This window comes from Cavia porcellus, unplaced genomic scaffold, assembly GCF_034190915.1.
Source record: "Cavia porcellus strain 051 isolate PalLab524CR breed Dunkin Hartley unplaced genomic scaffold, mCavPor4.1 scaffold_1, whole genome shotgun sequence".
Classification (NCBI taxonomy): Eukaryota; Metazoa; Chordata; class Mammalia; order Rodentia; family Caviidae; genus Cavia; species Cavia porcellus.
In genome coordinates, this window is record NW_026947484.1 from 129,542,404 (window position 1) to 129,565,169 (window position 22,766).

The 22,766-nt window shown below is 43.2% G+C and overlaps 1 protein-coding gene across 1 annotated transcript; it reads left to right on the plus strand.

Annotated features, from left to right (window-relative positions):
- Nucleotides 1-7,790: 7,790 nt before the first annotated feature.
- Nucleotides 7,791-21,760, plus strand: Sypl2 (synaptophysin like 2). Its single transcript, XM_003479204.5, has 6 exons — nt 7,791-8,064; nt 8,230-8,304; nt 15,216-15,340; nt 16,358-16,559; nt 17,394-17,585; nt 19,122-21,760. The coding sequence occupies exons 1-6, from the start codon at nt 8,011-8,013 to the stop codon at nt 19,266-19,268; spliced, it is 795 nt and encodes a 264-aa protein (XP_003479252.1). The 5' UTR covers nt 7,791-8,010; the 3' UTR covers nt 19,269-21,760.
- Nucleotides 21,761-22,766: the final 1,006 nt, after the last annotated feature.

Sequence of the window (22,766 nt, forward strand, 5' to 3'; positions counted from 1 at the left end):
TGTATTAGATCTTAAAGAGTTATTCGTAAATCCAAATTAGGACTCTAGTTAATAGAGCCATTTTGCCTGAAGTCTAAGGGGATTTCATGTGTCTCCTAAGGTTATCTAAAATTAAATGAAAAATTAAAATAAAACAAAAAAGATAGAAAGAAGCAGTCAGTCTCCTTTTGTAGAAATCTCTGCTATGAAATAATTTCATGGGTTAAAAAGCCAAGCATGATTGCGCATATCTGTAGTCTTAGCTACAAAGGAAGTTGAGGTGGGAGAATCACTCATCTCAGCAGTTCAAGACCATCCTGGGCAGCATTGAGAGATCCGATCTTTTAAAAAAGAAGAAGGGTAAAGATATAAAAAGTAGTTTGTTACAAAATTAAATATATTTTTACTATAATTCCCAGCAACCTCACTCCTTAATATTTACCAAATGAGTTGATAGTTTATGCCCACACAAAACCTGCACATGGATGGGTACAGCAGTTTCATTCAACATCGTCAACACATGAAATAAACCAAAATATTTTTAAATAGATGCATAAACTGTTAGATTCATACAAGAGAGTATTTTTCAGCACTAAAAAGAAATGGACTATCAAACCAAGAAGATGTAAAGCAACCTGAAAGGTATAAAACATAGCCAACTTTAAAAGGCCAGGAATGGTATAATTCTAATTATATTACATTCTGGATAAGCTGTGAAGGTACTTGGAGGAAGAAAGGGACAAATGGGTGGAACACGGAGAACTTTAGAGCAGTGAAAGTATTTGAGCTGATGCTATAAGTGTGAACACTTGTTACTGTACATTTGTCAGAACATGTGGAATGAACACAAAGAGTGAACCCTAATGTAAACTATGGATATTGGTTAATATTGTTACAAATAAATGTACTACAAGGGTGTGGTAATTTGTTACTGGAGAGGATGTGCATGGGTAGGAATAGGAGAATAATATACTCTCTGTACTCTCTACTGGTGTTTATTTGTTTGTTTGAGATAGGGTCTTGCTTTGAGGTTCATGCTGCCCTTGAACTCACTATGTTGAGTCAGTTTACTGGCCTTGAACTTGCATAGATCCTCTTGCCTCAGCTTCCCAAGTGCTGAGATTCCAGGTGTGCACCACTACACTTTACTCTTTCTACTAAGTTTTGCTGTTACTTAAAACTGCTCTAAAGAGCTTCCGGTAAAGATGGTGAATAGGTAAGAGCAGCTTACAGAGGTTCCTTGAGACAGACAACTCAGATGCCGAAATAACACAGTGCAGGGAGTCTTGGACAGAGGGAGATGGATCCTCTTGACCCAGGAAGAAACTAAAGCGAAAAGAACCAGTCAAACATGCAGTCCCGGGGGCTGCTATTGAGGCGTGCTCTTGCATGCCCAAATTCCTGTCACTTTGACTCACTGAAACCGCAGTTGCACTGAAGTCGGAGGTCAGCAAGCCCTACAGAGAACGAAGCCAGCAAAGGACCTCCATCAACCTGCGGTGAGTGCCGGGAATAAAACCCTTCCACGGGAAAGGGGCACCAATGGGACAACATTTTGGAATCAGGCAGGACTGGCAAGAACAAGGAACAGCAGTGACTTCAGTCAGTTGTTCCCTTCCCAGACAAGATTGGTGGGGTATCCTGGCCTGGGTCACGCCCCTGACTGAGACCCAATAAGTTGTCCCAAACCAGTTCCCTACAGGTGGTACACACTAATGCAGTGAAGGCTTCAGCAGGTTGACTGATCCAGAGGGGAGGAGCCAGCATACATTGCCCCTGTTTGCACTTCAATAATACACTGGAGTGGGCAGGATCACCTAACCAGTGTGCTTCAAAAGAACCGTAACCAACAAGGAAAGGGACTGGGACCTCCTCTATACGCCTGTATGCAAGAAACAAAAAATATGAGAAGAGGAAGCAACAAGAAAAAGTCTCCAGCCCCCAACCCGGAGAACATTGATCCAGGAGAGGTAAATATAAAAGATAGTGAGGACAGCAAACATGCACTATCAGACATGGTATCAGTGGACATAAAGAGATATCTTCAGGACTTCATAGATGAGTTCAAAAGTGAAATATTTAACCAAGTAAAGCAAGATAGAAGTAGATTAATAAAAGAAATGCTAAGCACCTCTCAAGAAGACACAGATGGAAGAATGGAGGAACACAAAAAAAGGAGAGAAACGTTTGATGAAGAATATAAAGAAAATGGGGCTGGGGATTTAGCTCAGTGGCATAAGCACCTGCTTTGCAAGCAGGCAGTCATGAGTTTGATCCCCAGTACCAATAAAAAGGAAAAAGACAAAAAAAAATATACTATATGAAGCAGGTTCAAAGAGATTACCAGGAAATAAAAGACTCCATTGAAAGCTGGCAAAACTGCTTGAAAGAAACTAACCATAGGTTATCCAAACTGGAAGACAGGTTTGCAATGTAGGGTCATGAAAGGCCAAAATTTCTTAAAAATAACAAGGAAACAAGCAGTAACAATACAAAGGTTAGAAGATGACAAAAGGATCTGTAACTTAAGAATAAAGAATGTGAATGAAGAAGCAGGAGTACAACAAAGGAACTACGAAGGCTATTCACAGAAATAATTAAGGAAAACTTCCCAAGCATAGGAAAAGGAAATAATACTCAGATGTACGAGGCATACAGAACTCTAGCCACCCAGAACCAAAACAGAGCTACACCCAAGCATATAATAATCAAGATCCCAGAAATTCAATATTAAAAGCCATCAGAGAAAAGAAACAGATTACCTATAAAGGAAAACACATCAAAATCCCATCAGACTTCTCGACACAGACCATCAAATCAAGAAGATCTTGGAGCAAAGTATCCCAAGCCTTGAAAGAAAATAACCTCCAGCCCAGATTGATGTACTCTGAAAAACTGTCTCTAGAAATTAATGGAGAAACAAGATGCTTCCAAGACAAAGAGGAACTGGAGCAATTTGTGACCACCAACTCAACTCTACAGAGAATACTGAAGGACATTCTAGAGAAAGAGAAAAGCACCAGGATTCCAGGAACAGTGGCAGAGAGGCCTCAATGAGTGGAGCAGAAAGTGGAATGAAGAAGAAAAGCAGACAATTAATGGCAGAAAAAGAGCACAACAGAAATGAGGCAGAGAAGGTTGGCTGTAATCTCTAATATAGATGGCCTTGATATACGTAAAAAAAATGAGAGAGAGATACACAGGCAGAGTAGATCAGGAGGTAGGGTCCACTGAGATGGGAAGTATAATTAACCTGAAAAAGTGTTTAATGGACCGAAAAACCTGAGAAAACAATGCTCTATGTAACAGGGAACCTAGGGGCAACTAGACCAGTATTTGTGGATAGGTTGGAAAGACAGGCTTTAATAGGTAAAGGAATACAACTAGAGATCAAGTCTAGGAGGGAGAAGGTTCGGAACCACTTAGGTAGATAGCAGGTTGCCCCCCACCAATCTAAAAACCGAGGGTGTTGGTGAGACCCAAAAATGCACAGTACACCTTGGGGGAGTGAAAGGAACAGGCTTAAAAAAGACAGCAGAAGATATTGTTAATAGTGTATCTGGAGTTAAAACCCATATTACTCCCACTGCTATGTTTAGATAGATTTTATTCTGTCCCAGTTTGTCTCCTTGCACTAGATCTGAGGGCACAGACAGATATCCCAAAATAATATGATATAATACAGTAATCATCTTTAATTTCCTATTAACTTAATCTGGAGCCCTGTCTAACTTATACTGTTTTATCATGACTGATCTTAGTTAAATCTGGTTTGTTTGATTGCTGTTTGGTATTGATAGGTTTTATTCAAAACTGTTATGATTGATAGTATCAAGTCTGAGAGTATAGGCAACTATACCGAAGATGACAAGATTTACTACAATATTCATTGTGGTTTGATTACTATCTGTTTTTGAAGTTTTACACTACCTACAAAGTTGTGTTTTTCTTAATATTTTTATGTACTGTTATATTCAATTATACTCTGCCTGATGATATAGACAGTTCTATTGAAGACAATAAGAGACAACACAGTAACCATGACAGAACTCCTTGTACAGTGGTTTTATATGTCTTTTTCATTTCATGTGTTTATAGGAATATGTTTTGTTTTGTCTTGCTTTGTTTTCTTTCTCCCTCTAATATAGAAAGGATAGAAATACATGTTAAGACTCATGCATGCATAGAACCTATAAACAGTTTATGAGAACTGATCTTATAATGCATGATGAAATGAACAAATACTTTGAAGAAAAAGAGACACTACAGTACCCAGTGCTGATCCCATAGTGTCATGATGTGAAAACCAGCAATACTATTTTTCTTTGTTCAGAGTGATTTTAGCCTGCTTTGGTTTGTTTAATCTCAACATAAATGAAGATATGGATAACTGCATGTAGGTTAAAGTGTATAGGATTGATAACCATATTACTAAGTTACCTATGAAGGCCTCAATTGTATAAAAATACCACATCTTTTTCATCTACTCTTTGGTTGATGGGCATCTTGGTTGTTTCCAAAATTTAGACATTACAAATTGTGCTGTTACTACTTCTTATCAATTAAATAAGGCAAGGAGAATGAATAAAAGAATGCAGTTTGTAAAGGAAAAAATAAAAATGTTCTTGTTTGTGATGGTATGGCAGGGCAGCCATTCATTAACACCACTAGCAGCAAGTGAGAACAGAGCAAAAAAGGAAAGACACACCTTCTTTCCCGCCCTTACACTGTATGTGGGCAGGTGCAGCACTCACATCCTTAATCCCAGTGCTAGACAACAAACCAATCTCAAATGCTGGATTCAGCTGCATCCATGATTGCATGAGGCTTGGCCATCTAAACACAAACTATAACACTCATGAAAGAGGATTTCCCAAATTGCTTCAGAAAGTTGCAAGAATGACGAGATTAAATGTGTTCAAAGCAAGGAGAAGTATTTTGAAAGGGATTAATGGTACTGTATCTTTTACTACAATAAAATATTTTTTAAAAAATAGTTAAACAGGGCTGGGGATTTAGCTCAGTGGTGTAAGCGCTTGCCTGGCAAACTCAAGGTCATGAGTCTGATCTCCAGTATCAAAAAAAAAAAAAGTTTAGCATTCATCTTACTGTTTTTTAATCACACCATAGTTGTTATATTACAGAATACTACTCTGCAACAGAAGAGATCAAACTAGTGTTGTATGCAATGATATGAATAAGACCAAAAATATTTTGCTGAGTGAAAGAAGACTATACAAAAGAACATACAATGTATAATTCCATTTAAAGTTACTTCAATAAAAAAAACCTAATATGTAATTTTTTTAATTATAGAAAATCAATACTCATTTATAGTGACAGTAAGCAAATCAGTGGTTGACTGGAGATTCACTGCAACAGGGTAGGAGGGAGCTCTTTGGAAAGATGAAATGATATATGTCTTGGTGGTGATGATGTGGTGGTTGGTGGTAACATAGGTATATATGTTTGCTACAATTCAGAGTTGCAAACATTCACATCTTGTGATCTGGCTGGCTCACTTTTAGATATCGTACACTGTTTTTCAAACTGCTATGAGAAACACATTGACAGAGAATCATCAAATCTATTCAGTGTGTCCTATCAGAAGAGCTATTCATCTTGAAATTAATGAGGCTTAAGCCTTAGGTCCCTTCATTTCCAAGGCCCGGTTACTAATTTTGTATTAAGAATTTTGTCTCCTTCCAGGTGTGGTGATGCATACCTGTAACCCCAGAACTTGGGAGGCTGCAGGAGGAGAATCCCTCTGAGTTTGAGACCAGCCTGGCCTACATAGTGTGTTCAGCCTTCACATAGCAAGGCCCTATCATTTAAAAAAAAGGAATTATTTTTAGAGGAGTCCCCAACTCTATTCACTTTAGGACCTGCCTCTAGATAGCCAGATATTTTAAGATAAAATGGAAAGGAAAATAAAGCTTTGAGTTTATATAATGGATCAAGTTTCTAAAGTTTATTTCTTGTGTTTAAACAGACACATATGCACATCAATTGGAAATTCAATGCTGTGTGGAAACCTATGCAATGTACACCAGGAGATGTGTATTCATTCAATGTAGCACTATTTGAAAGAGTGAATATTTTGCCTGCCTGGCAAGTGTGAGGTCCTGAACCTGATTCCTGGTACCAAAAAAATTAGCTATTTGGAAACAACTCAAATGCCCATCAATGTGAAAGTAAATACAGTATTGTACGTTTGAAGTGGAATTCTGATAAGCCACATCTTCTGTCTAGTTAACTCTCATTAGCACAATATTAAGTTTTAAAAACACCAAGTTGAAGGTCATTACAGCATAGTTTTAGACAATTTGAAAAACATTACTATGTTTGATGATCTATATAGTGTTTCTAGCTGTAGTCATATCATGTACACAGAAAGTGTTAAAACATGTATGAGACTATTAAAAGACAAAATCATGATGTAATAGTGGTTATTTCTAGGAAGAAAGGAGAAAGAATGACAAGATATATACAGGGCTTTAGTTTTACATGCAATTTTATTTCTTTTCTATAAATGGATTTGAAGCAAATAAGGGTAATTGTGAAAATTTAACGAGGCTGGTCAGTGGGTGTGCAGATTTGCTGCATTATTCTGAGTCTGATGGCATTGCATGCTATGTGCATATTATTGTAGACACTAGTAATATGTGTTATTTCGTATTTGGATAATGTGGGCATTTACAAACATCACATAATCTTCATAATAGCTTTATGAAGTGAGTAGGACAGAAAATATGTCTCTTCCCCAGAATGGGAACAATTTGTTAAGAGCGTATAGGGGAGCCAGCTGTTTCTTAGTCTACATTGCACGGAAATCCACTAGAGACTTTTTTTAAAGCCTAAGAGGATGGGGTGCCTGTTTTTTCCACTCATTCCCAACTTTGGGAGGGCACTCAATGAAAGAATGCATTGTATACATAATGGCCAGGAGTATGCTCCAAAGCATTCATTCAGAAGTGCTGGGTGGGGACTGGGGAGCTCCAAGAATGATTTTGATGATGGATTGGCATCTATGAGCCAGTCGCTAAGAAGCAGGAAGGGCCTCTCCTCCCAGTCGCTATCCACTGTCTCACTTAACGACCTTATACAAATCATTTAACCTTTTACTACTTACATTTACACTCCGTAAAACAAATGCGTGCTATTCACAACTGCTCACTCGGGGCTTCTACTGAATACTTTTCGAAAAATAAGACCGACTAAAAGTGCATCACAACGCAATTCTGTCAAGTTCAATACAAACTACAGGATGAGCCCACCATGCCTCTGGGGCTTTTCACTCATTTAATTGGTGTTGGCTTTTAAAGATAGAATTTATATTTTTTAAAGATTAACAGATTTTAAATTACTAATACATAGCCTGTTGCCTCCTTAGAATAAAAAGTGAGCACTTTACACTGTCTCTCGAGTTTTGGAAGCGGGCAGCAGTATGTTAAAAGGCAAACGGCTTTATGAAAACCTTTTGGAGTTCTGGGTACTGCAGTATGGAAGAGAAGAAGCACCAGGACAGGACAGCTCCGAGTCGGGGAAGCGGGAAGACAAGTGCTCAGGAGCCCGCAGGTCCAGAGCGCCAGGCTGGGAGCGGCCGTGCTGTGGGCGCGGACCCGCCCGAGGCTCCTGGCGCAGAACCTGAGCCCTCTCGCGGCCGGAGTGCGCGCGGAGCCACAGATCCGTGTAAGGCGCCCTGAGAGCCGAGACCCGCCGGCCGGGGCGGGACAGGGCGGGGCGGGGGGGGGGGGGCTCCCCGCGCTGGCCACGTGACCCCGCGGCGGAGCTCGGTGCGAGTTTGACAGGAGTTTGAATCGGACTCGGGGGCTTTCTGCTGCCGGCGAGCAGAGCGGCGGCACAGCTCGGCGAGCGCGAGCATCCGCGGCCCCGCGACCCGCCCCAGCAGCCTGGATCCCGGCCGGCCTCCGGCCGCGAGCCTGCAGCCCCCAGCCCCACCGCGGTGCCCTCCGCGCCCCGGCGAGGCAGCCGAGGCCCCGCGCTGCGCCTCGGGCCGGCCGCGCCACCATGTCCTCGACGGAGAGCTCCGGCCGCGCCGCGGACAAGTCGCCGCGCCAGCAGGTACCTCTCCCCACGTGCCCACGGGTCGCTCGCCATCCCCTCTGCGCTGGGCTGCGGCGCCTGACTTGACTCCGAGCCCCACCCCCGGAGCGGGTGAGGACCGGGAGGGGCACTGGCTCCCTGCTGGCCCCTGCACCTTGACCCCCGCTGGCCCTGTCCCCGCAGGTAGACCGCCTGCTCGTGGGGTTGCACTGGCGGCGGCTGGAGGAGCCGCTGGGCTTCATCAAAGTTCTCCAGTGGGTGAGTCTCTGTCCCAGCCCGGGGCTATTTTGGGATCCTGGGCTGTGACGCTGACCACAAGCAATGTGGCCTGGGTGGGGGCTGGGGAGGTGGAGCTGCCCGGCCACTGCGGAAGGGTGGGGGGCGGCAACAGGTGGGCGGGGGAGGGGAGGGCTCGGGCGGCTCCTCCCGCGCTCTGTGGCAGGAGGATGAGGAGCCAGGCATGCCGAGTCCCGGATTCGGTCCTTCTATGTGCAAGGAGCCTTTGCCCAGTCCGCTCACATTTCACTCGGGCGACAGGACCCGGGCGTAACCTTTCCAGAACTCTGATCCTGCACATACCACTCCTCCGTTAGCAGGAGGGGGGGGGTATAGGACAAGGGGGACGAGGTCCGCTCTTCACCACTAGGGAAGATGCAGAGGGCAAAGAGGGGAAGGAGGCTAACTATGGGAACCATCCTGTCCTCAGACCCACCAGGATCTGAGTGATCCTGGGAGTGGACTCAGGGGACAGGCTCCCATGGGTGAGTTGGTTCCCTTCTGAGGTCACTCTAGTAATCTGTATTCCTATAAGGGAGTGAGGGAGTCTGTGAATGAATGGATGGAGCTCACTAGCCCAATATTTTAAAAAATTCATACAATGAAAATCACACCCTGGCCAAAATGTGATGTGGCATGTAGAATAAGATAGAATCCAGATCTCGAACTGTGTTCCAAACCTGGACCTTTCCTTTCCCAGCTGTGTGACCTTGGGCAAGTCACTTCTTGGGACTTCAGTTTCCAATGTTAGTCAAATATGGATCAGACTGTCTCTAGGATCCCTTATGCTCTAAACCAGGTAGTATTCTATGTCAGACTGACCCTGTGACCTTGAAAAACTCAGTTGCCTAAGTCTCATTTTCCTGGTTTTGGTCTAGTGGAAATACCATTTCATTGCGTCACCATTGCTTTGAGATGTTACTATGCTATCTAATCTTCCCAGGGCCCCGAGTGTTACTTAGTAATGTGGACAAGTGCAGTTACTTTTTCAAAGCATTAAGACTTATTGGGAAGTGGGTTACTGCACTATTGCAGAAGACATTTTAATTAGACAATCCACACACCAAATGGTGTATAAGTAACTTAATTAATATTCTTTTAGCACAGAATTCAGTGACAAAATAAATTAACATTAACACTTGGGAGGATTGAATTCTAAAGAACTTTAAACTCACTGGAGATAAGATAGCATTGTGTCACTAACTCCCAAATCATGATTTGGATGAGAATCATCAAATGTGGAATTCAAGAGCAATAGTCCATTTACGATTATCTGGATATTTGAGAACTTAATTAGTACTACAGGGAGCTCTGCAAACTCTGGCACTTGGTAGGGACTTTCCACTTTTCCTAGTGTCTCAAGAGCTGCTGACTGAGCTCTTTCATTTCTTGCCACTTCCCTGCTCCGATCCACTGCTCAAATGTTATAGGCTGCCGTATAAGAATGATACTGAGGCTCTAAATGACTGGCATCTAGAAGTAGTAAAGCTATGATGAGCAATTCCAGAGGAACAGCACCTGAATGCAAGAGCACAATTTTATCATTAAAACTATATAAATGACAGTAACAGAAATTGGAGACAGTCAAGAGATGAACAAAACAGTGAAGTTGGGGCTGGGGATTTAGCTCAGCGGCATAAGCGCCTGCCTTGCAAGCAGGCAGTCGTGAGTTCGATCCCTGGTACCGATAAAAAGGAAAAAGACCAAAAAAAAAAAAAAAAAAAAAAAAAACAGTGAAGTTACTAGACCATGGACTCATCTTTCTTGGGGAGGATTTTTGAAAAGCTTCATTTTTCAATCTTGCTCTTTATCCCCAGTATACAAATCTTTCTACAAAGGCTGCACAAAGCAATTCATAAGGTCATTGCTGATGCACTAAGAATTAAGACCTATTTGACTTTTCTAATCTTCAAAGAGACAGAGTTACACAGAGAAGAGACCTGTTTCTCTCATTCTGCTAAATTTAAGGGTCCAGAGTTGCACTCTGAATTAGCCTTCATTCCCAAAGTAGCATCCTATGGAGAAGTGATTTGGTTTTAAGGTCATCTGTGGTAGTGTAAATTCAGGACATGAGCTTCATTTGTGTTGAATCTTTGTGGATGAGCTAACATTAAAACATACAGGAACACATTCCAGGAAGGACAGTGAAACTGTCATTTGGGTCTTTCACCCATTTTCTGCTTGGAGGGATAAAATGTTCCTGACTACAGGATAAGAAAAAAAGAAAATATAAGTCTTGCAGCTATTGTAATGGCAATTGAAAACTTTTGTTGTCATTGTTACCAAAAAGCAAACGTTTTACTGGAACCCTTACAAGAAAAAAGTGATACAATTCTTTTATGAGTCACAATTCTTTTATGAGTGATAGTTTAGAGTGTCTTTAAAATTTAGAAATGAACTGATTCCAGTTCAATTCTAGTTCTGGATTTTCATTAAGCCTATATCAAGCTAGCAAAATAACCTGGATATAGATCAATTATTGCGACAACTAGTTTTTTGTTGCTTTAGGTTTTTTAAAGTTTTATTTTGTTTTGTCTTGAGATCAGGTGGACTTCGGTTTAGTCTCTTCTTCTTTCTATCCCTAGTTCCTAGTAAGTGATGCCATTGTTATGGGCCTCAGTTTCCTTATTTGTAAATGAGGGTCAGATCTGTTTTATGAGCTCACTGGAAGAATTATAGAAGGTAATATCTGTAATGCATACCACATTCAGGAAAAACACAGTGAGCCAGGAACTCTGGAACCTACTTGTGTAAGTGTTGGTTCCTTTCTCTTCTATTTCCAAATCTCCCCTTTTCCAGTTTCCTCTTATATTGACTGTCCAGCTAGACTTGTCCTTCAATGAGATTATTCAAGTATCACTACCAAATCCTCTCTTTGATGGTAAGGTACAAAAAAACTCCAGCTGATTCTATTACTGCCATTTGCTTAGAAATAAACCATATTACCTTTAACTGGATGTACTCTCCCGATGATTATTTTGTCTTTGGGGTGCCAAAAATAGTTTTTTTTTTTAATGCTAGGATCTCTGTAATGAAAAATAGCTATTTCTGTGAGTTTAGAAGATTTTAAAAGATACTAGCAGAGCCCATAAAACCCAAAGAATGATTGTAGATTAAGATTTGGTAAAATAATTTGTCCTCCTTGGGCTGGGTATTTAGCTCAGTGGCATAAGCACCTGCCTGGCAAGCACAAGGTCATGAGTTCGATGCCCAGTACCTAAAACAAAATAAAACAAGCAAAAAAAATTTGTCCTGTGCCCTGTACTGATGGTGTTGATATGCTTTGGATTGACATAGGATTTTCACCAACAGGTAAGCTGGCATCACAGTGGAGCCTCATCCTTAAAATGGGAAGGTTATTCTGACACATTTGCAAAAGAGATGCAGAGATAGGAGGAGGAAAAGGGAAGGGTATAATCATCACTGTGCCCTGAGGTGCCAGTCTAAGAGGAGGATTATTGGTTGGCACCAGAACTCCAGAAATCCCCCTGGTCTCAGGGCCTCCATCTTCAGCTGCTGTTCTTTATGGCCATTTTACTAATCTCAGAGCCTCGTGCTTGGTGACAGGGTAGTTTCAGTTTTTACTTTCTGCTCCCTGGAGGAGGGTCTCCTGCACAGTTAGGGAATGAAGCTAATCTAGTGTAGAAAGGTGGAGGGTTAGGAGAATGGGAAGAATGGGCATGGTATCTTTCTCTATCCCTGAAGCTCAGAGCACTGAGCCACTCCCTCCTTTCTTATAATCTTCCCAGTTAGCCTTAATAATTGTAGCACACAGTTTTGCTTTTGTCATTTGCTTCTTTGTTTTCACATGACACACCTCTCTTTATGTGGTCTTAAGAGCAGAGCCAGTTCTTACTTGTCTTCATATTTCTAGCACCTGGCACAAGGTAGCTGCTCAGTAAGCAGCTTGAATAAATGAAGTAGAAAGAGCACTTGACAGGGAATTAGAAGTGAATTTGAAGACTGTCTCTCACATTAGCTAATGTGATTTGGGGAAAGTCACTTAATCTTTTGAGGCTTCAGGTTTTACTTCCATGAAATGAAACCAGTGGGCTAAATAACCCTAAGATCCTTTTGTATTTTGTTAACCTATGAATCAATGAGACTCTCCTCAGATTTTCTCATTGTCTGCTTGTTTAGCAAGTTCTGTTATTTGGCACCATCTGACAGTGTGGCAGTCAGATTTAAGTATGTGTGCTTAGAGCTGGGGATGTGGATTAGTGGTAAAGCAAATTTGCCTACCATGCACAAGGTCCTATGTTCAATCCCACACCACAAAATAAATAAACTAACAGTAATAACTAACAGTATTAAAGTAACTAACAGTAATAAAGTAAATTAATATGTTTTGGAAAGTTGAAAAGTCATACCGACAATGTTCAGACAGTCCTAACTTTCAAAGAATCAGAATGGAACAGAATAGAGTTAACAGTAAAGTTATTATATTTGGGATATATTTTTCTCTCCTTGGCATCAGAACAGGTTCAGAATTATTTTTGAAACCTCAAGGTCATCATTTAGATATACAGAATGTTCAGTGATGATGGAAAAGTTCTGTAATTTACTCTGATAAGTGTAGTATGTGCCAGCATGTGTGAGCACTTGAATGTGGCTAGTATGATTAAGCAACTGAATTTTAAGTTTTATTTTATTTTAATTAAATAGCCACACACTAGTAATTATCATTTTGGATAGTGCAGCTACAGAAACATTAAAGGGAGCTTTCCCCCTCTTTTTTCACTCTTAAGTAGTAGTGCCTACCTCAGGTGCTCTAGAAATGTCATATTTCTGTAGGTGTATAGCAGTGCCTGTCAAGTGATGGCCAGGAAGAAAAGGTTTCATAAGTCACCATTCATTGGTCCAAGTTGAGAATACATACTTAAAAGGAGCCATTCACTGACTCACTGGGGTGGATAAAAACATAACAAACTGTGCTGTCCTCTCTAATATATGGCTAGATATCTCCAGTTTGAGGTGCTAAAAGTGAAGAGGACTAAGGAAACATCAACAAGAAGTCTGAGAGCCAAAGAGCTAACAAAGATGAAAGAAAAGCTAGAGAAGTTCCACTGTTATTATGCCTGGGAGCAACTTGGAGTATGTGACCAGCAATGATGCAGAGGCTTCCTATGACTTCTCTCAGCTCTTGGCAAGAGTGGAGCAAGTAGGGCTGTGGTACAACTTGCACAGTTTCATTCCAACATGGAAGTCATGGAGGCATTGCTGAGAGGGTACACCATCTTCTTTCCTGGGTATCTTTGAAGATGGAGACAATTTTCATTTGCTTGGACGAAACCTCCTGAAAACACCTAGTGCACATTATGACCTTCATAGAGAAGCCAATGGTTCCAGGATGGTGCTCTGCCAGGCCAGAACAGAACATGCAAGGCAGGGCAGTGGCACAGAATACTACCCGGGGCAGAGCACAGCTGTTGGTAAACTCAGCCAAGAGCACACTGACAGTGTTACCCTCAGAGAGTGAGAGAATTCCAGAGCTGCAAAGGCCTTCTAAATTATATCCAAATCCTTCATTTTACAGGCGAAGAGACTGAGACTCAGGGAGCAGAGGTGTCTTACTAATTAGTGACAGATTCAGGACTGGAACTCAGATTTCCAATCTCCTAATCCAAATTTTTTTCCACTCCAAGACACCAACAAGCATTAGCAAAATAACATACAAGTCTATTCTAGACACTGGATATGGAACTTATATATAAATTAATTGTCTTCTAGGTGTTTAATATTCAAGACACTGGCTCATAGAGAAAATGAACAATTAACAGAGTAAGATCAGGGTGTAATAAGAATGATTACACTGTGTACAATGTGTAGGTACACAGGAAACTGGAGCTGAGCATATGACACGGGAGAATATTCTGACATCTCACCTTTTCTAACCAAAGTGTGTTTCCTAGAAAGAAATTTGAGGGCTGGGGATTTAGTTCAGTGGCATAAGAACCTGCCTTGCAAGCAGGCGGTTGTGAGTTCGATCCCTGGTACCAATTAAAAAAAAAAAAAGAAAGAAATTTGAGGGTCTTAAGATAAGGTAATTTTATAGACTCAAAAAGGAAGTATAGTCAAATGTGATGAACAGTGAACAAGAAAACAACTCAAGTGATCAGAAACACCTTTGGTTCTTAACACTGAGAAATGGCAGCATTGACACATTACAAAGGGAAACACCGGCAGGAAAATACTAGGGGCTGATAAGGCAAGTGTAGGGTACTTTTCTTTGGGCTTGAGCCAAAACTGTTAGCATTGGACCAGCCAGCACTATTGCTGGAAGGAAACGTGCTTTCAGGGAGGAGGAGTGAGGCTGGCAGGACCATGGGAAAGCTTGGTAAAAGTTGTGCCCACCAGCTATACTGTACCCGCATTGAGGCAGGAAACCATCAGAATTTAACAGCAAGGCAAAGATTCACAGGAGAAATGAAAAGCATTTTAGGGTTGGTACAAGAGAATCTATTTCTGACGCTGCCTCTCCCTCAGGAGGAAAATTAAGTCTAGCTTTGAGATAAAAGTTTCCAAAATACAGAGTTACAGAATTTTGTAGCGGTCATCATCTTTAACATGTTATCTATAGTTCCCAGTATTATGCCCAATGAGAAGACCTGGAAAACAATCATTTTCTCTCTTTCCTCTCCCTCTGAGATACTTCTCAAGATCTACTTTATTCATTTGGCTGTTTGGTTCAGTACCCTGTGCTGTGAATGCAAAACCCTGAACTGAAAGATGAATGGCAGTCAAAGGTCCCTTCCCTAGAGGAACTAGGGAAGGATTAAAGGGGACCCTACTCTTTCCCTCCTCAGCATTTGCACCTGCTAGGGTCAAGGGATGGTTCTTTGCCTTGGCCCACCGAGGCCTTCTAACTCTCAAGGGGCTTCACTCTTTCTCAGCTCTTTGCTATTTTCGCCTTTGGGTCCTGCGGCTCCTACAGCGGGGAGACAGGAGCATTGGTTCGCTGCAACAATGAAGCCAAGGACGTGAGCGCCATCATTGTTTTGTTCGGCTACCCCTTCAGGTGAGCAGGAATTGTGTCTAGCCCAGCACAGCATCTCTTGCTAGATTAGCAGGACCTGCTAGGTCTCATTCTCCTCTAGAAATCTAAAGACTCTTTGTTACGTGCTGCTTCAGATTCAAATAGAATTAAAAGACATGGGTCCTTTCTGCCCTTTAGCAATTCCAGACACAATGGCCAGAGAAAAACGTAAGACAAACACAGATTATATTATGATGTTCCGGTCCATGCTCAACCAGTGGCACAACAGTTCAAACGGAAGAAACCCAGGCAGTGGGGATAAGGGTATACCAGGAGTGTGAGCAAGTGGTGCAGCTCTCTCTGACTCTCTGCAGCATCCTGTGTATCCTGAAGTAAGGAAGTTGGTTGGTACTTAGGTCCCAAAGAGTTGATGTAGGATGCTTGCCTGGTATGACCAGACTACAAAGAGACATATCGTGACCAGGAAGTAGAAGAGAATACTCTTTCCTGGATATTTGGGAGCCATGTATGGGGAAGCCTGTGTTTAAAGGAGAATAAAGATTGGGTTTATTTACTCTTTTTGTATCAGCACCCAAATTAGTTAAGTGTTTCTTGTTTCAAATAGTCTCTTTATTTTGTCCAATATAGTCAAATTGGGAATCATAAGTAAGGCCTGAGAGTGAATGCTTTCAAACTTAACTTGGTCCCTGTGAATTTATGCTTTCCCAGAGGAAGAAAGATGATTTGTTTACCAGAAACATATGAAATATACATACTGTAGTTGTGAGCTATAGGACCCCAGAGATACTTGGAAATACATGGTCACCATGGTCTAGAGATTTGGATAAGTATAGGGTGGCAGCTGAGGGGAGGTGGTGTTTGAATGGACTCTTGAGCAACATCCTATCTTAACTGAAAGGTTTCCTGCAGAAGTGTTCCTCCCCACATGACCCCATCTTGGCTCTGTAAGTGTCCCAGAGAGAAGACCAGCACAGCACCACTCCTGTGGCAGGGAGAGAGGCTTGCCTGTGCTTAGAATGGACTCCCTGCCACTTGCAGGTTACACCGGGTCCAGTATGAGATGCCTCTCTGTGATGATGACTCCACCTCCAAGACCATGCACCTCATGGGGGACTTCTCTGCCCCTGCTGAGTTCTTTGTGACTCTTGGCATCTTTTCCTTCTTCTATACTATGGCTGCCCTAGTCCTCTACCTGCGCTTTCACAAACTCTACACAGAGAACAAGCGTTTCCCACTGGTGGTGAGTGAGCATGGGCCATAGGGATGGGGTAGAGGAACTGAAGAGATATTTGTTATGGGTGGAAGTCAGAGCTGGAGGGGAGGACAAACATGACAGCTTTCCTGGGTCCTGACACCTATACAGGGAACCTCTGCCCTGACAATTCTCATTGTTTTCTTTTGCTCACAGAAGGCACAAAAGCAACATAAAGAAGCAGGCTCTAGAGTTAGGCTGCCTTGGTTTGAATCTCAGCACTGTCTCTTGCTACCTGTGTGACTTTCCACAAGTTACTCAGCCTCTCAATCTCAGTTTATTTGGGCATAAAATGGGGATGAAATAATGCCTGCACTATGGTGCTTTTTGAAAAAGAAAATGAGAATGTATATGAAGTATCTGGTATACGAGTGTTAGCTATTACTATATCACTCTCTTTACTTTCTCCCACTGCAGGCATGGAAGACAGAAGATATACCTTAGAGAACTCTTCTGTCTCCCAAGTCTGGTTTCTGCCACTATTTATAGATAAGCACTGAAAGAAAGGCGCAGAGGAAAGAGTGGGAAGTTATAGGTCCCTTGGGTTTGGGGCTAAGACTGACCAGCAGATACTTTCACACCTTCTCCTGACCTCAGATCTGAGGACATGAGTAGAGTGGCCTGAGTGGCAGGATTCCATTGTGCCAGAGAACATGCTTATCAGGACCATGTGGACTCTCTGAGGTTCTAGGTATCAGGTAGCTTAGGAAGAGGCAACTATGTTGGGACCCCAGGATTCTAGTGTATCATGGTAAAAGGAAAAGAAACGGGAACTATGAGGGCTTTCTGTGAGTGTATTTTTCATCCTTTTGCTCCTCCTAGGACTTCTGTGTGACTGTCTCCTTCACCTTCTTCTGGCTGGTAGCTGCAGCTGCCTGGGGCAAGGGCCTGATGGATGTCAAAGGGGCCACCCGGCCATCCAGCCTGACTGCAGCCATGTCTGTGTGCCATGGAGAGGAAGCAGTGTGCAGTCCTGGAGCCACACCCTCCATGGGGCTGGCCAACATCTCTGTGGTGAGCCCTGTGGCCATGGAAGGGGTCTGGGGGAGGCAGTGCTATCACAGTTGTTCAGTCTCGTCCCTAGGCTTAAGAGAAAAAGAGCAAATGTCCCCAGAGCTGGTATCCCTTATAGCTAGAGCTAGCAAGTGCCTCCCTGCACAAAATGTTGATCTGATAAGACATTTGGAATGAGGGGAGCCTGAGAGCTGTCCCCATTCCTCCTCTTCCTCCCCTCTGTATGTATGCCCTTGTGGTTGACTCCTGCCCTTCTTGCCAGTCTCACATATATGTGTGCATACACGAACATGCGAAGGCAGAGAGCTTAGGGCTGTGGTATGGCTCAGGGCTGGGAGCAGCCCCACAGTGAGTGAGGAGGGCTTTTTGTTGCTTAGTCCTCTATACTGGAAAAGGGCTTTGAGGGCAGCGACAGTGGCTCCATGGTAGGCATGCACTTGGCCATTCCCATTGTTAGAACTTTGCAATTTGACCATATCTTCTGGTAAATACCTGGATATTTGAGCTTCTCAACTGCTCTCCATCATTTCAGTCACCTCAGACCCAGTCTGAAAATTGTTTGGATTTCCACAAGGCCCACGCTTGAAATTTTTAAAGGCTGGCATACTAGAGAAACTTTTGGAACATTCTAAAACTGTGTTCATAGGTTTCTTCCCTCAACATTTTATTATAAAGTGTTTATGTATTAAGCAAAGTTGCAAGAACTTCACAGTGAACACTCACAACTTACCTCCTAGACTATGGAATTGCTTTATTATATGCCTATGCAACTCTTTTCATCCATCAATCTAGTTTTCAATACATTTCAAAGTTACCTGCAAATATCAGCTTTCCCTTCCACAACTACTACCTGCTGTAGGGTGTAATTTTTTTTGTCTTTTCGAGACAGGGTTTCATTACATAGTTCAGGCTAGCTTTGGACTCACTTTGTAGCCCGAGTTGGTCTTGAACTTGCAACAATCCACCTGCCTCAGCCTCCCAAGTGCTGGGATTTCAGTTTACCATCACACATTTTATTTTATTTATTTTTTTATCGGTACTGGAGATCTAACTCATGGCCGCCTGCTTGCAAGGCAGGTACTTATGCCGCTGAGCTAAATCCCCAGCCCCAAAAATATTTTAAATAAATATCCAAATATAACTCTGGTTGAGACCCTGGATTTAGGGAAGGAGCACATTGGACAGCTCCAGGCGCACTTACCCCACAGGAGGTGCTCCAAGCAGGCCCCACATGTGCTGTAGGAAGCCCAGCTGGCCCCAGTTCTGTGTCTTGCTATGTTTTGCATGATGACCACTCCAGGGGGCAGATTCAGCTAGTGACCACACTATATCTTGGGCATAGATTAGAGTTAGACTTTTTCACTATGTGATCCCTAAATGTACAATGACTTTGAACCTTGCCTCTATATCCAAAATCCCTGTTCCTTAGTTTTCCTAGCCCTGTACCTCTTCCTTAAACATAGAAACTCCACGCTTACTGTTTTCATGTTGTTGCTCCCTTACCTTTCTCACAAACTTTCCTGATATTCTTTTCAGCTCTTTGGCTTTATCAACTTCTTCCTGTGGGCCGGGAACTGTTGGTTTGTGTTCAAGGAGACCCCGTGGCATGGACAGGGCCAGGACCAAGGCCAGGGCTCCAGCCAGGAAAGTGCAGCTGAGCAAGGAGCTGTGGAGAAGCAGTAGGAAGCCCCCATCTGGCTACTCCCGAACTGGACAGCACCTCTTCAACACCTCCGGCTTCCAGGGCCTCCCTCTTCCTCTTCCTCCAGCTCCCTCCCCCGACCCCATCATTCTGGGCTTTGGGCTTTGAGATGTTGGATAGGCAAACATCAACTGTTGGAGACCTGGGCAGCCTCTCCTTTTGTTGGAGCCCCTAATGGCAGTAGCTCACCGCTTCTTGACTACTGCCGGGACTCATGTATCTTACTTAGGGTCCTAGTTGTGCCCTCCCAGCCTGAGTACCAGCCTCTGCTGCAGGTAACAGCAGGGGACAGCAGATCAGAGTTGTGAGACTGGTCCCTAACAGCTACTTTTCAATCACCTGTCCACCCTTAATGTCAGTGGGGGGAAGGAGTTCCTCCTGGTCCATGTAGCCAGAGCCCAGGGCTTCTACCTTACTTCTCTGGCCTCTATTTGCCCACAGAACCTACCATATGTGAATCAGGGAGGCCAAATATCCTAGAAAAGGGCCCTAAGGTCCACGTGAGGCCTGGACTCACTCAACTGGAGCAGACAGACTGCAAATGAATTGCAACTTTAAGGAAGAATGCCAGGAAACTCCCTGGCAGATTTTTTTAAATTCCGTGTGTCTCCCCTGACCCCAACCCCTCTGCTGGCGCACTATCCACCAGCACACTAAACTCTGCTTACTATAGAAAATCCTTGCCTTTCTCCCTGTCCTTCTTGGATTTGGTCTCATGTCACACTTGGGACATGAGATGAGAGGCTAGGAGTACCTAGCCTCCCCCTAGCTCTCAGCCCATCTCCCTTCCCCAGCCTCTTGGGTCTGAGGCAAGATCCTTCTTGAAGTCTGTCCAGGCCTTCCTTTTATTAATGTGGGGCCAGATAGGGGCTTTGGAAGGACCCAAAGGACCATCATGAGGCTGAGTTATCCCAGAGCCCCAGAACATAGATAGATGGGCCCATTTGTCCCTTACTCTCTGTTCATAGCCATGTCCTCCCACTCTGCTCCTTCTCTAGACTTCACTTCACACTTACTCTTCTCAACCTTACACAAGAATGTATCCTCTCCTTGGCCCTCCCAGTCTTCTCCTGCTTCCACCTCTCTGCCAGGCTCTATCCCTTCCCAGTCCAGGGCAGGCCCATGCTATTGGTGCTTCTTCACTTCGGGACCCAGATCCATATTTGTCTTTAGTCCTCTTCATAACACCTCTTTCAGTCCCTCTCTGGACCCCAAGGTCTGAGAGTACTAACTGGGTAAGGAATACTTGCCTCTTACCTATCTCAAAACATATCAATTTGTCTTGGCCTTAGGGTTGCTCAGGGAAGGACGAAGAGGGACAAATCCAATCATTTTCCAATCCTGACCCACTTAGCATCCCAAAGGTGAATGTGTCCTGTGCCAATCTCTCCTTGGAACTGAGTCAACCCCCTTAAACCTCCTCATTCCCCTCAATGCCATCCATAGTAATGTGCATTACTGGCATCCTTGGGGTTTAGGACCTTTGACTTAGGGCCAGTCATTTCCTGTTTGGGTCAGAATTTTCCCCACATAATGGGGGCTGTGAGATTTACATCCCAAGATTCTCCAGAGTTCTTCAGTAAAAGAATTAGATCTTTCTTTCTTTTTAAAAGATTTTTGAGAAAGAATTTGAGGAGGGAAGAAAAGAGGGTTGAGAATGTTCCTAAGTCTGAAACTCGTGTCTCTGTCCTGAGATGTCCCATGGTTACTCAAGAACAAGGTGGGACAATTTTGTCCACAGTTCCAGAGGCACAGAGAACAAAGGGGTGACTTTCATTTTTCTTCAAGCCAGCCCCTGTGGGGGTCTGTGAGCAGCTTCTACTGGAACTTTATTTGGATTCTGTGTCTGTATTTATAATTTATTTGAGATGTGATGGATAAAGTATTCTCATTTGGGGGCTGAAGTTAGCAACTGGCCCTTCAGACAGGGCAAATGGTGAGGAAATTCACTCCTGCCAAGAAGTCCCAGCCCAGAATTCCTTGGGGCAGAGGTTTTTCCCTCCTCTTCGGGAGGCTGGATGATTCTCAGCCAAGAACCTTGATTTAGGCTGTGGCCTCTCTGCATGGCCACTTTTAGAGGAAAGGCCAGTTTACCTCATTACCTCCAGAGGGCTGGTCTGGGAAAAGTACCAAGGGCAGGGCTGTCCTCATAGGACTCATGTCCCCTTCAACCAGGGCTGGTATCACTGCTTTGCGTAGTGAGGCCGGAAGTAGGAAAAGGTGTCTGATTTCTTCAGTAGCTGCAGGTGGCTAACAGGCTGGGCACTCGCCCTTTGCCCTGATAGATTCTGACCCTGCCAGGTTCCCACCTAGGATTTTCCTTTCCTCCATGTGAGTTTCTTTGAACATCATGGTCACAGGTCTCCTACTTTCAGGATTGCAGATCAGGGGTGGGGGGAGAATGTTGCATGTTGTTTTCTGGTGCTTGTTATTACATATTTGAATAAACAGTGCTGCAAGCATTTGCCATGGAGCCAAGAATAGAATTCTTCTGAGGACTTTCCCCTCTCTTCCTCTCTCTCACTTCAAGTTCTTGGACAAATATCAGCATTTCTACCAAGACATCATTCCACTCCTCTCCTCTCTGCACCCCAAGTAATATAGTCTGCTGGTTGAGCAGTTGTTTCTAGCAGGCCCCCAGTCTGGTGATATTACCTCGTTTGGTGGCAACCAATTAATCCAAAGTAAGTAACTGAGACTCATTAGCAAATTTGGAGCAAATTCAAAAGGCAGAGGATAGTGGCTTCCACAATGCTGTTTCCATTTGCTTTCCTACCATCTGTGACCTAAACAAGTTTCCTGTCAGGAGTTGAGGGCCATATGTTCCACTCTTTACTATAGGGTTCTTGCTGAACAAACTTGCATTTCCACCCCCTCTTCAGAAAGCCACATTCTACATTTATATTCCTTAGAAAAATGCAGTTGGACACAGTTATTTTACATTCAATTTCACCAGGTTTCTGGACCCCTTAGGGATTATCCATGAGTCTCAGGTTAAGATTCCTTGACCTCAGATATTATCCTTTAAGTATTTAAACCTTTCCTGGATGAAAAGAAGACAATCTGAGGCCTCCAAATTATAGACCTGGACTCATTTGCTTCCAGACTTGGCTTCCTCTTGGCTAATGGGATGTAATATGGGATGAGGTATAAGGGGTTGAGGAGAAAAAAGAGGCAGAATTTTGTCTCTATTGTGAAGAATGGGAAGAAATGTTATCAACTAAAAAGAAAGAGGCGGATGATTAAGGTAATTACCAGGCCTTAAGAAGGAAAAATGACATATCTAATGAGAGATTTTCCTATGTCAAGGCATCAGTAGCAGCCCTTCTAGCAGAGAAAATACTCATTAGAAAAAGAAGCCAAAATGATGGATGAAATCAGGGTCCAGCTACGGTTTGGGAAGAGGCAGCACAGGGTATCGATCGCAGTTCTCAGGAGAAGAGAAAGATGCTGCAAACACCAGCAGCCTCAGGGCCACT

What these genes read in the sequence shown, in the direction of transcription:
- Sypl2 (XM_003479204.5), top strand. Translation starts at nt 8,011, where the DNA reads ATGTCCTCGACGGAGAGCTCCGGCCGCGCCGCGGACAAGTCGCCGCGC. An exon ending in TCATCAAAGTTCTCCAGTGG is followed by an intron (nt 8,305 to 15,215) that starts GTGAGTCTCTGT and finishes ACTCTTTCTCAG; the next exon opens with CTCTTTGCTATTTTCGCCTT. An exon ending in TTGTTCGGCTACCCCTTCAG is followed by an intron (nt 15,341 to 16,357) that starts GTGAGCAGGAAT and finishes TGCCACTTGCAG; the next exon opens with GTTACACCGGGTCCAGTATG.